A 12,198-nucleotide genomic window follows, 5' to 3' on the forward strand; every position below is an offset into this window, starting at 1 on the left:
AGATCTGAGGGTGTATATGCGGAATGTGGAGCATGTATATAGCGCGTGTGTTTCTTAGTTATCGTTATTTATTGTTCGGGTTCGGTTTTTATACCCGTCTAGTTAATCAGTTTTTAAAGAGAAGTTATTCGAGTTACTTGTACAAGCTGCTCTCAATTAGCAACAGCTTCTGCAATATTGCGGGAGACAATTACGCTCCTCATACGATACACAGGTAACATCGTCTGATCGCTAACATTCGTCTATCTAGTCTCGTTCTCTTCTAAATTCGTAAAATCGGATGTGGTTGCTCTTCCGGACACGTTTAGTCGACTATTGCCGAGCTCCACAGCAGGCGTTTGTACCCGGCTTCCGTCCGCACTAGACGCTGCAGATTCGAGCTGCCCTTGCGTTCTCGAGTCCTTATCACCATCCTTAGCCGATGCATCTTGTGCGTCTTCGTCGGCATCCATGCCCTCTCTGCGATCCTGCTCTTCTTTTTCCTCGTGAATCTGCCACTGCATGCGCTGCAGTGCTGCGACGATTTCGCCGAACTGTGCGCTACGCGCACGCCACAGATTTGCATACTCATTTTTCTGAACTTCTAGCTCGGTAATCTCAGTATTGAGACGAGCGATTGCGTGATCAAGCTCGTCGCGGGAATGCAGATTGTCGCCATGGAGTGCGGTACGCACGTAGGCGTCATATTCCTCGACTTGGGTACGACGAAGGCGCGCGGCCGAAAGTTCAGACTCTAGGTCGCGCGAGATTGCGACCCTCCGGTCGTATGTGTCTTCTGTTGTTAAGGAAGTGAGACGGCGTTAGTGGTTGCACGTAAAGCGGACACAAGAGGAGAGCAGGTGCACGTACTGATTTGTTCGCGCTGTGTCTCATATACGGCGCTTTCCTTCGCAGTCACATCAAATTGCAGTTGCCACTTCATAACTTGAATCTCGTAGTGGTCCAGGGCCTTGTTGAGGTCCCGTTGAGCCGTTTGTCTTCATGCGCCGGCTAATCAGCTTTTGGTCGGAGGTATGCCAAGACAAATTGACCACCTACATTATTTCAGCGTCGGCAAAGGTGAGCTGTTGTATTGATTGTACTTGCTTCGTTATTCTCCGGTACGCGGATTCGTTGACCGCTATCCGGTCACGGATAATTTGCTCTGTTCATGGGTAAATCCGGAATGTCCACGGCAATCTGACTCGTTAAGCGTACCAAAATTTTCACCCATGATCGTCGACATACGTCTGTCTTGTCAGCAGTACTGTCTGATGTGCGATGTGGTGATATGTTTGTCGTGAAGATCGAGGCCGAAGATTTGGGTTTTGGCATCGAATCTGAGCCCCTGAATATCGCGCGGCGCAGACTGAGCGAAATCGACGATGTCGAACAGCCATCGCCAGCAGCTCGACCAGTTTTCCACAATTTCAACCAGCTGGACGCCGGTGGGCATTTGTTGGAACAGTATTATGTCGTCAGGCCACAGCAATGATTACTTTCGCAAACTAGTCGAGCAAGCCAATAAGGCAGACCAGTCAAGAAGCAAATTGAATGAACATAAGGAACATGGGAATGGTAGAGGCACGAAGCATTACCACCAGCGACCCTATTCTGAACAAAGGCCGTCGTCATCCAGCGCTGGCGATGGTAGTAGTGGTCGCAGACATGCTTTTTCTTTACTACCAGCCGCTCTTGGCGCTGAATCAACTACGGGTGTCGACGACAAGCCGGCTCCAGTCGCGGACAAAAATCGATATCGCGACCGCGCTTCAGAGCGCCGTCGACAACAGGAGGAAGAAGTGATGCAGAAGCAAAAGAGCGGACTCGACTTTGAATTACTGAATCGTGTGCGCAGAGGTGAAGATGTTTTTAACTCTGCTCCCGAGAAGGACGAGGATGATCCATCGCTCGACGAGGAACTAGATGAACTATTTGCAACCTCATCCGTTGGGAAACCGTCGCACGGCGAGAAATTGAAATCGAAGAGTGAGTTACTTGCGGAGTTGAGAGAACGTGTAGGCGACCAACGGAGCAAGAAGTCGCGGTTCGTGCCGATATCGAAATCGAGACTCGCGGAAGACGAGGACAGGCGAGACTACAACACCAGCTCAACAAAGCGGAGGGAAGGTCACGTCGAAGACCGGAGTGGGCGCAGAGAACGGAGACAGGACGAGCGGGGCAGAGAGCACAAAGAAAGCAGGAGAAGTAAGATGCACGCCGAGCACTCTAGTTTGCAGCTCGGGGAGGAAGACGAGCATCGACATCGACACCGAGAATCGGATTCATATCGACAGCGACGACGAGACGACGACGCAAAGAAGGCTGACGAGCACGTATTTCAAGTACCGACAACCGATTCAAATTACACGCAGAGCCACAAGCCTGCAATGCCTGCGCCAGCTACTAGTCCTGAACCCGACGAAAAGGAACCTCTATCTCACAGTTCACCCCAACTGCTACCTGTTGTCACTGATGCTGCAAATAGCCGTGAAGTACACTTCAGCGACGACGATAAAGGAAGTGATATTTTTGGAGACGCGGGAACCGATTACGATCCTCTTGCTGATCTGTCTGAAGTCGACGAGGCACAGAATGGTGTTGTCAATCGTGATGCAGAGCAGAACAGGGATACCAATGCACCGGCAAGCTCTTCGTGTACTTCACGAGATGAACAGCCCTTGCATAGACGGAGTTACTTCAACGACGTGGCTGTCTCCTCTTCTCGTCGGGCCCCTACCACATCGTCACTCCCCTCTACCACTTCGACAAGCGCAACCGCGCCACGAAATAACGGTCTACCGTCCTCGCTCAACAGTGTCCTTAGGGATGCTGATATAGATGCAGTGGTCAAGACCATGAAACAAGCGCGCGCAACTGCCGCCGATGCCGAACAAGTGCAGAAGCGCGGACTTGTCGCGTTGCAGGTATCTGGTAGTGGAGATTATGATATTGATATTGATATGGGCGGTGAAGGACGGTGGGCGGACGATGATGACTATGAAGACGGTGCCTTTGAAAAGTCGTCTTCTGGGCGGAGTAAGTCCAAGAGGCGGAAGAGGTGACAAGCTTGACGAAATCGAATTCAATTGCTAGACATACGAGCTTGCCTTGTGTTGTAGAGAAGAGAATAGGCGGCGTAGATATGTCGACTCGCCAATCTGTTCGACTCATCCCTGCGCAGTTTTCTGTGCAGTGACATGATGCGTGACGTTGTGTTCTCGCGTCAAACACGCCTTAGGTAGCGCACCTTGCTGCAATGCATAGAAGATGGCCACAGGCCATCCCTACTACAGTCACTGCAAATTGATATAGTCACGTTCTCTATATACAGACATAAAATACACAATCATCTAAATATTTTAATTCTTGCTCCTGACAAACACAATGACAGTTTTTGATACGTAAATAAACAAGCAGTTACGTGAGGTTAACATACCATCCAACCTCTGAAAGTTTTCTCGTCTCGAACACGCGCCCACCTCTTACACGCGAAGCACGCGTGCCTTACCTTTTGCGAACCCGCCGCCCAGAACACCGCGAGCAGCGCCTTTCCGCTTGCCATCCTCGAAACTTGTCACTGCGGCGTGATCGCGGCCGAATGGATCGAGGTCCTTCACCTTGTATATTCTTACAATCCAGTTTTCCGACGTGAACGCTTCTTCGATCGTGTTGAGCTGGATCGTCGGTGCTGCAGGGTCCGTCGCGAGCGACGGAATCCTCTGGTTGCGGACACGGTCCATGCTCGGCGAACGGCCAAAGAGGTCAGTAAAGCGGTAGTACGACATCTTGTACATGAGCGAGTTACGCATGGTCGGCGTGGCTTGGTCATCAACGCGATACTCGCCTCGCGGCGTGAAGAAGTCACGCTCTTTGACTTCATCGGGCCAGATGCCTTCGGCGATTCGCACCATCCACAAGAACTTGTTCAAGTCGTCGCCGGAGTATCCTATCAGACCACCAAAGATGATAAGGATGTAATCCACATCATGCTTTCGCAGAATCGGATACGACACTTCCTCTCCGGAGCTCATTGCTTTTCCGACGGTCGCAATGTGGGTGTTGTTCCACGTGTTGTTGTCAACGAGCGTAGTGCGGTCTGCCATGCCACCGATTTGGTAACCATAATCCCACCACGACATCACCTTTGCGTCCTCTGGGGTATTTTTTCGCAACCAGTAGTACGCCTCGCGGAAATCATCGATGATGTGCTGCGATCCGTCCGATCGCTGCGACGCGAGTACAACAGATGGAGAGGAGTACGCGTGGGAAGTAACCCATGTGCAGTGCCGAACGAAAAGTTGTAAGTAGAACAGAAATGATGCAAGCACAAGAACGCGTGTCCAGCTCGCGTAAATTCCGACAATGGGAGCTTTGCTGATGCCGGAAAGGTTGAGCAGCGATGGCGTGCTGTCAGTTTCTTGCGCATCTTTCTTTTTCGCTTCAGTCTTTGTTGTCTCCTTCTCTTCCACCTCAACCACTGGCTTCTTTAACGAAGTGTACGTATCCAGAATTGTAGACAGAGCAACAGCAGCAGACACACATACAATCGGAGTGAGCGTCAACATGAGACGCACCATAACTCCGGCGAAGTATGAAGCAAGAATACCGTAGATGATGACAAAAACATGCTCATCGCGCAGCTGCTGAAACACGAGGTAGATACCCGCCGGGAATAGCCAGATCAGCATTGACGTATCAAAGAAAAACGACGGCCATGCTGTAGGCTGGTGTTCGGACACGGAAGCGATAATAGGAATGTGGATCTTTGCGTACGCGGTATCCCACAGAGAGTAAAAACGACCTGTCCAGGGAGCAATGACACCTGCAAATGTCAGACCGACGACACCGACGAATCCGATAGACAATAGAGCGACAACTGAAATTGTGACCAGAATGCGGAACTGGTGCGAATGCAAATGCGCCCGCATGTACTGAGCGAAGCCGACAAGCTGCAGCAGACCGAAGACGCCGAGAGCGCCCATGTGCTCAGACGAACGGATGGGAAGAAAGCCGACAAAAGGAATCTGCATGGACGCCAACGTTCCCAAAGCATACCACGAAGAGTACGCGACATATAAACGGTTCGAGTATCGGCCCATGACGACGAGGGCAAGAGCGTGCAGAGGAATGATGTTTGTAATAAAAACGTAACCACCCCAGGCGGCCACCATATAGAAGTAGAACAACGCCGTCAGAGTTCCCCAAAACGCAGAACCCAGCTTCAGTGCCTTGATCCAAAGATAGAAGGTGAACATTAGGAGAAAGATCGCAATTGCTTCGTTGTCATAGGATCCAGCAACAGATCGAGAAATGTACCCTGGTGCGATGCCGATGAACGCGGCGGCAAGCAGCCCTGCGCTCTTGTCTTTCATCTCGCAGGTGAACAAATAAGTCGCATATGCGGTCAATCCCGAAAAGACCGGTGCCAGCATGACACAAACATTGCGAATGTCAACGGGGAGAGTGAGCGCCTTCAGGGAGTGAAAGATCAGGGCAGATGTGACCATTAGGCCAGGATAGAGTGTACCGCCGGTGACTCTGCCAAGAGGGTACCATGTCCGATCGTCAAACCAATCAAGAAAGGAATAGAAGTCGTGCGAGACAAGGTACTTAGTAGCACGGAAATTGAACCACGGATCAAACTCGTGAATGATGCTTTCGAAACGCACGACCGAGAACAAGCGGGACGAGATCGCAGCGGCCGCAATTAGGAACAAAATTACAGTCCGCAGCAGCGGCAAAACACGCGCCGCGGCATCAGGCAGTTTCGACGGAAGGGCCACCATGGTTATTGCTAGATGGCGGTGGTGGTGGTGGTAGTGGTGAGCGTGTGAGGGAGGGCACACGCGTCTCGGACCGAGCCAGGCTAGGAGATTCACACTACGTGGCCTAGCCGTTATTCAGTGAAAGCCGGGTAACTGAAGTCTCAGCATCGCTGTTACGTTTAGACGCTATGAGGAGAGGGCCTGCTATATAAGGCGTTCATTATCGTGTCAGCTAGCAGTATGCGATTATCTCAGGCTATAAAGGATTTATATTATTGTACAGACAGAACAAATCCCAAACCATTGCAAGTCTGCAACTTTAGGAGACAAAAGGAATATGCCGACACCGTCCCGCGTAAAAACAACCAAACCGGTCAATTATTCAATCAATCCAATACGTGTACTCAAGAATCTAACGAGAAAATGGCAAGTATTGCGGAAAAGATATATGCTTTACGAGCTCTTGCTCGTACCGTCGGCAGCAGAAGCCTCCGCAGCCTTCTCCTTGTCAGAAGAGTCGGACGGGGCAGCTTCGCTGATCTCAATGCCACTGATACCATCGCTGACGAGCATGCCACCAGCATTCATGAAGCCAGCCCGATGAAGGGCCTCAGCAAGCTCGACATCGCCCATGCCTTCCTCGAAAAGCAAATGCTTGTCGAGACCCTCGATTTCCTGGTGCTCAGGTACACGGAACTTGAGGCCGGGAATGTGGTCAATGATCAAGAGAAGAACGATGCTGATAACAAAAGTGTATGAAACAATGGCGGTGACTTCAGCAAGCTGATAGCCGAGCTGGATGTAGTGCTCGTCCACCCATCCGGACGCCTCAGTGGCGCCATCGAGGCGAGAGACCCAGTTTGCGGCGAAGAGAGCAGTGAGGATGGCGCCAATGATGCCACCAATGCCGTGGAGTTTGAAAACCTCCATTCCCTCATCGACGCGGATCCACTCATTGAGGTTCTCAAGTAAACGAACACCAACGGCAGTGAGGAACCCGATGACAGCAGCAAAGTAAACAGGAACGAAACCAGCAGCCGGGGTGATACCGACAAGCGCGGCTATACAGCCCTGGCAAGCACCGACGAGCGAGAAACGACCACGGTAGAAGATGTAATCAACGAAGGACCAGCCGATGACACCGCAAGCAGCAGCAAGGTGGGTGTTAAGGAGAACATAAGATGTGCGGACGGAGGCGTTCAGGGTAGAGCCGCCATTGAAGCCGAACCATCCCAGCCAAATGAGAGCGGTGCCGATGAAGATGAGAGTAGGATTATGGGGAACGTACTTGGGGAAACGCTTGTGGGGATGGTTCTTCTCGATACGCTTGCCGATAACGAGAGCGTAGGCGAGAGCGCCCACACCGGAGGAGATGTGCACGGGACCGCCACCGGCGAAGTCAAGCGCGCCGAGCAGATACAGCCAGCCGTTGGCGTTCCAGGTCCAGCAGACGATCGGGCAGTATACCATGGTACACCAGCAGAAGGCGAAAACCATAGAGGGCAGCAGACGAGCACGCTCGAAGGCACCACCAATCATAATCATGACCGTGCAGAGAGCGAACATAAGCTGGTAAATGACGAAGAGAGGCTCGGGGAGGTATCCAATGGGGACAGCAACGACATTCTTGAGACCGAAGTTAATAAGAGTGCCAATGTAATGGTCGGCATTGGCTGCATAAGACAGAGAGTAGCCCCAGAAGAACCACTGGAAGGAGACGACTCCCAGAACACCCATGGTCTGCCACAGCATGGTGGTGGCAGACTTCCGCCGGCAGAGGCCGGCATAGAAGAGACCGAGACCGGGGATAATGGGGAAGACGAAGACGGTAGCGGACATCATCCACACCTGGTGGAAGCCGGACGCGACATATGCGGCGTTGACGTCCATGAGCTGCGAGTTGCCACCTGCGGCAGTCCAGCCCTCGGAGGTGTCGTTGAAGTAGGCGGAGGGAGTCTCGGCCATGGCTGCGGCTGGGAGGAGGTGAGGCGCGGGGAGGGGGGTGCTGGAGCTGGCGAGCGGACGAACAGGCTGGGGAGGAGGGGACGGTCATGACGGGGCCAGGGGGGTGTTATATAGTTCGTGGGCGCACGGGCGAGACGTTGCGCGAGAACAAGGCGCTGTGACAAAAGGCGGCAGCCAGCGCCAGAGCTCCAAGGCCCGGGACAGCGAGGTCGCGCGATGGCGGCTGCGTCCGAGCTTGTGCGCCGCTTGTTCTGTGTCCACCACTCTTCTGCGCCGCGACGCTGTACCGTCTCATTCACGACGTGACTCGCTGTGAGTCTGCAAGGCCCGTCACCCGCAGATCTCCTCCTTCTCCCCTCCCGTTCGATCGCCGCCTGCTCGCCTCTGCCCCGGTGCCGGCTGCCCTCCTCCGTGTCTCGTCTCTCCTCCTGCTGTCTCTGCGCTTGGTCTCGGTTCAGCTGCTGCCAGCACTATAGAGCACAGTGTGCGGGGAACCATGCGCAACAATCCCTGTAGTCGTTCCGGCAGCTGGCGCTGGCGCGAGTTCTCTACTGCAGCTGCTGCCATCTGCGCTAGCCGGCAGCAGCAACTCGGCCAGCTGTTCACCGCTGCCTTCCCCGTCGTATGACGGCCGCAGTAGTTCCAGCTCAGCGGCCGGCAGGAGCCTGCTGTTCGTGTTTGGCCAATTACCAGCCGGCCTCGCGACCGCCACTAGCTTCCTTGGCGCTCGTTTACCTGCAGTCTTGGCGCGCTCCGTGGTTGCTGCCGCCAGCTGAGCTCATCCACCGCTCCGTCACCCCGTTTGCGTGACTCTTGCAAAGAATTTTCGCGACATTATCGTACCACTTCCTCTTCTTATGTTGCGACTGCCTCTCCGAGGTCTCGGCTTACACATGATGTGGTCGCGGGGACTTGTACTTGTCTCTGCTCGGCTGTCCATGGCGGCTGCTTCCGCGACCCCGCGGCCATGTGGCCCGCTGCCGTAGCGACGTGGGTGGCTGCCACGCTGTTGCGCTCCCTGAGGTCACGCTGAGGCAAGTGGGCCACGAGCTACGGGACTCCCCTAGCTCCGCTCGTGCCTGTCCAAGAGAGTCTGATATTCCCACTCTGGCGTTCTTCCTTCTTCTGTGCACGGTCTCAGGGACGTTGCCTTCATGTGGGGTGCACGTATAAGTTGGCTCTTATCATCGAGGGCCGCTGTTAGCCACGCTGTGGACTCTTCTTCATCTGGTCCACATCCCGCACGCGAGCAAGCTCGCGTCGCTACGCGGAACCCTTTACTCCTTTCTCTCACAGACTCACACTCCCGCCAGGGGTCACAGCCACATGATTCGGCATGTCGTCGACCCTCGCTCAAAGATAGGAAGACCATCGATGATTTGTACACAGCTTTTGTAGTCTGTTCTGTAGACCGACTAAGAGTCGATTGTTTTGCGCGTCCTCTCTCTTGTCCTTGCGTTTTTCCGGACAACGAAACCCCACCCTTCGGCAATTGCCAGCCAGGTTGGCGTGTGCCGACGCCACCAACTCTAGCAGAACGCCACACCTTATATCATACTGACATTTGGCGGGCCAGAGAAAGTGTCTGCTTCAAGCCTTCCCCCGTTCTCCCCTCCGCCACAACTTCAAGGCGCTAGCTCTCTCTAATCTGCTTTGCCTCAACGACTGTATCATTGTCATTTCAAGCAAACTCCTTACGCTCATAACTGCGCCTTCTGTTCCTTATCTTAGCTACACTCGTTTGCGGCCTTTGTGATCTTACACTGCGGCACGGGCCCAGTCCGGTGGTAAAGTAGCGTCGCCGGCATTACATCAAAACTCTATTACGATGTCCAAGCCGTGAAAACTCTATATACTCTCCCCGACTTCTTCCGAATTCCCGACAGCATCAACAGCAGAGCAGCAAGCACAAAATTGATATTCAAGTTCTTATGAATTAGCCGTCTCTCCAGCTCATGAAGTAGATATCTAGTTCACCGCGACTTGCGTCGAAGAGAGCGTGTAATAGCCGTTATGCGGCGGTTCTGTAAGCTGTGGCGATTACTGCTGGCTGCTCGGCTCCAGCCGAAATGAGCCGCCGTGCCGAAACTTCCATCGCGCTTATACATTCCGTTTACCCCTCCCGCGCCAGCTTATATAGACCTCTCATATCTCCCCTACAGATAGCTATCTCGTATCATCATATCAATCCGCTTTAGGAGCTGAAATCGAACATTTGGGCGTACGAATAATTTTTGTTCTACTGACAGCTTCGAATCCGCATGTGAAAATTTAAGGTGCGCTATTTTTTAGACGCCGACTGGCCTTGGTTATTTTTATCGAATATATTAAACGCTGGCCTCCAAGTTTCGCGGTACGTGACTTCGATTTCGCGTCTATCATAACGTCGAGAATCTGAATTCTTGGATGTATATGTCATCGGCCTCCTTGCCAAGCTGACCAGCTGCCGATGTTCACGGGCGAGATGTTTGTTTGCGATGTGTGCATGACGTATGTGGATCGGCCATTACGTGAATCAGCGTAAGATGCAGTGTCGTTGAACGAGGCGCTGAATGCCAAGCATATGAGGCCTGGAACTGAACGAGTCTGTCTGTGAGCAAGGTTCTCCAGCATCTGATTCTGTTTATGACGATGAAGCAGCCGGCTTCTATGACTTCAAATAACTGTAGAATTCAGCAGCCCATGAGACTAAAGATGTGAGCTGGCAAGCAATATACACGACTTTTCCTAGCCATGCTGCGTAATCGGTGAACTCCCTGATAGTGCTGGTGCTGGTGTACATGATACATATGAAGACAAAAATCATTACCACAACTGGCAACTAACGAGACACCGCCATGTGAATCAAACGTTAAACAAATGGCCACGCAAGTTATAAAGTGTGCCTTTCTTGATGTTGGTCTAAGTTAACGCACACTGTCTGCCAGCCGGTCAGACTGTTCGCCGTGCTAGTTGGATATCAAGGTTCGTCTAAAGCGGAAGACTTGTTTCAAGGGTAACAACCACTCGGCGATATGCGACTTGCTCTGCAAGCTCGAACACGGTCTTAATGCCCGTTATCATCATGGCGCATTTGGAGTCTTGGCAGCCACAACACTCGAATCACACAACTCCGGCATCGGCTTTTGCTCATCCGTGCTCAGTATCACAGCCAAGGGCGGACTATGGACTTTACTTACGTACGCGCTTTACTAGAAAATACTGGATTTCTATTTTTGGGAAGTCAAGTCGGCATTCAACCAGTTGCAGAAAAACTATTTTGGCTGCTGCGATGTCTGCATGTGTTAATAAGCGAAGAAAACATTTTCATGTTGCTGACTGAACAAAAACTCTGCATTTGTCACGTTACCTGGTGCAATTGCCAAGATTTGGGTGATATGAAGCAGTTGTGATTTGGATGGAGCCCGCGGCGCATGCAAACTCTGCTCTGAGCAAACCTAGACTGGTGGTAACTCTTGCTTCCCAACTCACCCACTTTGCTTGGCAGCTTGCGCCGGCGACATGGAAATTCGAGCGATCTCCATCTACTCTAGCTCCGAGGTGTTATTGTGTTTCTGAACTGGCATATTTGGGCAGGACTTTGTCTTCGTGAAATTTCGTATGTTGGTGAATTCTGCCAGTCTGTTAAGAAGCAGCATAGTGTACTCCAAAGTATTTGAGTTTGGCAACTATTTTGGACAATCAGATTCAAGCTTGTGATCAGCTTCTTCTTGAGCAATGGATTTTATCTTAAAACAGTACAGCGGTAGTCCGTATTGGAAGTAATCGAGGCGCATCGAACAAGACCGATATCGCAGTCTACTAACTACTTAGAGCTTGACCTTGACTAAACAACCCTATAGAACTCGTCTCAAGCCGAAAGCAGTTATATTAAAGGACGAACAGTCGTTTTTCGGCCTTTGACTGCCGCGTGCGCTCGAGCATTGCTTGATCAGGTAGACGCCTTTGCCATGGTGGTCGTTGTTGATCCTGTGTTGTGATCTCGCCTGTATTTTCCTGGCAATCGAAGTTTACGTCTCTCAATGAAGCAGTAGGATGGACTTTGAATGAAATTTTTTTTCAGTGGACCAAATCAGGAGGGTCCGTCACGCCGCGGGACTACGAAGATGTCAAACCAAATTGGGCTTCGCACGTATATACATCATCGTCTTAAGGGGGTGTCCGAGACAGGGACGCCAGCCGGCTCCGCAAAATTTTGTGCCAGTCTTGTCATGAGCCGTTGTCGCCTGCGTCGCCTGCGTCATATGGTCTGACCATGCACGGCACAGCATATTTAGGTTTAGTGTTAGGCACCTTGTATGAAGCTATGCGGCGGTTCTCCTCATTAGCCTTGCAGCCGCTCGCGCCCACACCGCACGCACGCACGCACCGTCCGCCATAGTCGCCCCTGCAAGACATGGCTTCGATGAGATGAACGCAAGTTTCGCACGATTACCATATGGTAGTTTATAGGTAACTCAAAAAATGCATTTCAGTGAGAGAAGAC

At 52.1% G+C, this 12,198-nt stretch overlaps 5 protein-coding genes across 5 annotated transcripts; 2 read left to right on the top strand and 3 right to left on the bottom strand.

Moving 5' to 3' along the window:
* Positions 1-51: 51 nt before the first annotated feature.
* On the bottom strand, positions 52-1,275 carry V1518DRAFT_380691 (uncharacterized protein). The gene is made up of 4 exons (XM_066901645.1): positions 1,198-1,275; positions 1,039-1,144; positions 850-977; positions 52-775 (listed from the first exon to the last, which is right to left on the bottom strand). The coding sequence occupies exons 1-4, from the start codon at positions 1,223-1,225 to the stop codon at positions 243-245; spliced, it is 795 nt and encodes a 264-aa protein (XP_066761132.1). The 5' UTR covers positions 1,226-1,275; the 3' UTR covers positions 52-242.
* An 83-nt stretch (positions 1,276-1,358) lies between these two features.
* V1518DRAFT_411575 (uncharacterized protein) lies at positions 1,359-3,324 on the top strand. Its single transcript, XM_066902882.1, has one exon. The coding sequence runs from the start codon at positions 1,365-1,367 to the stop codon at positions 3,042-3,044; it is 1,680 nt and encodes a 559-aa protein (XP_066761133.1). The 5' UTR covers positions 1,359-1,364; the 3' UTR covers positions 3,045-3,324.
* V1518DRAFT_411576 (Oligosaccharyl transferase STT3 subunit-domain-containing protein) lies at positions 3,275-5,913 on the bottom strand. Its single transcript, XM_066902883.1, has one exon. It carries the CDS (start codon positions 5,766-5,768, stop codon positions 3,465-3,467), a length of 2,304 nt encoding a protein of 767 aa, XP_066761134.1. The 5' UTR covers positions 5,769-5,913; the 3' UTR covers positions 3,275-3,464.
* A 21-nt stretch (positions 5,914-5,934) lies between these two features.
* On the bottom strand, positions 5,935-7,807 carry V1518DRAFT_411577 (ammonium transporter AmtB-like domain-containing protein). The gene has a single exon (XM_066902884.1). The coding sequence runs from the start codon at positions 7,710-7,712 to the stop codon at positions 6,201-6,203; it is 1,512 nt and encodes a 503-aa protein (XP_066761135.1). The 5' UTR covers positions 7,713-7,807; the 3' UTR covers positions 5,935-6,200.
* Positions 7,808-8,665: 858 nt separating this feature from the next.
* On the top strand, positions 8,666-9,467 carry V1518DRAFT_411580 (uncharacterized protein). The gene has a single exon (XM_066902885.1). The coding sequence runs from the start codon at positions 8,867-8,869 to the stop codon at positions 9,347-9,349; it is 483 nt and encodes a 160-aa protein (XP_066761136.1). The 5' UTR covers positions 8,666-8,866; the 3' UTR covers positions 9,350-9,467.
* Positions 9,468-12,198: the final 2,731 nt, after the last annotated feature.

This window comes from Limtongia smithiae, assembly GCF_038497785.1.
Source record: "Limtongia smithiae strain NRRL Y-17922 unplaced genomic scaffold V1518scaffold_2, whole genome shotgun sequence".
Classification (NCBI taxonomy): Eukaryota; Fungi; Ascomycota; class Lipomycetes; order Lipomycetales; family Lipomycetaceae; genus Limtongia; species Limtongia smithiae.

What these genes read in the sequence shown, in the direction of transcription:
- V1518DRAFT_380691 (XM_066901645.1), bottom strand. Translation starts at nt 1,225, where the DNA reads ATGTCGACGATCATGGGTGAAAATTTTG. An exon ending in TTTGCCGACGCTGAAATAAT is followed by an intron (nt 978 to 1,038) that starts GTAGGTGGTCAA and finishes CGGCGCATGAAG; the next exon opens with ACAAACGGCTCAACGGGACC. An exon ending in GACACAGCGCGAACAAATCA is followed by an intron (nt 776 to 849) that starts GTACGTGCACCT and finishes CCTTAACAACAG; the next exon opens with AAGACACATACGACCGGAGG.
- V1518DRAFT_411580 (XM_066902885.1), top strand. Translation starts at nt 8,867, where the DNA reads ATGTGGGGTGCACGTATAAGTTGGCTCTTATCATCGAGGGCCGCTGTT.
- V1518DRAFT_411575 (XM_066902882.1), top strand. Translation starts at nt 1,365, where the DNA reads ATGTCGAACAGCCATCGCCAGCAGCTCGACCAGTTTTCCACAATTTCA.
- V1518DRAFT_411577 (XM_066902884.1), bottom strand. Translation starts at nt 7,712, where the DNA reads ATGGCCGAGACTCCCTCCGCCTACTTCAACGACACCTCCGAGGGCTGG.
- V1518DRAFT_411576 (XM_066902883.1), bottom strand. Translation starts at nt 5,768, where the DNA reads ATGGTGGCCCTTCCGTCGAAACTGCCTGATGCCGCGGCGCGTGTTTTG.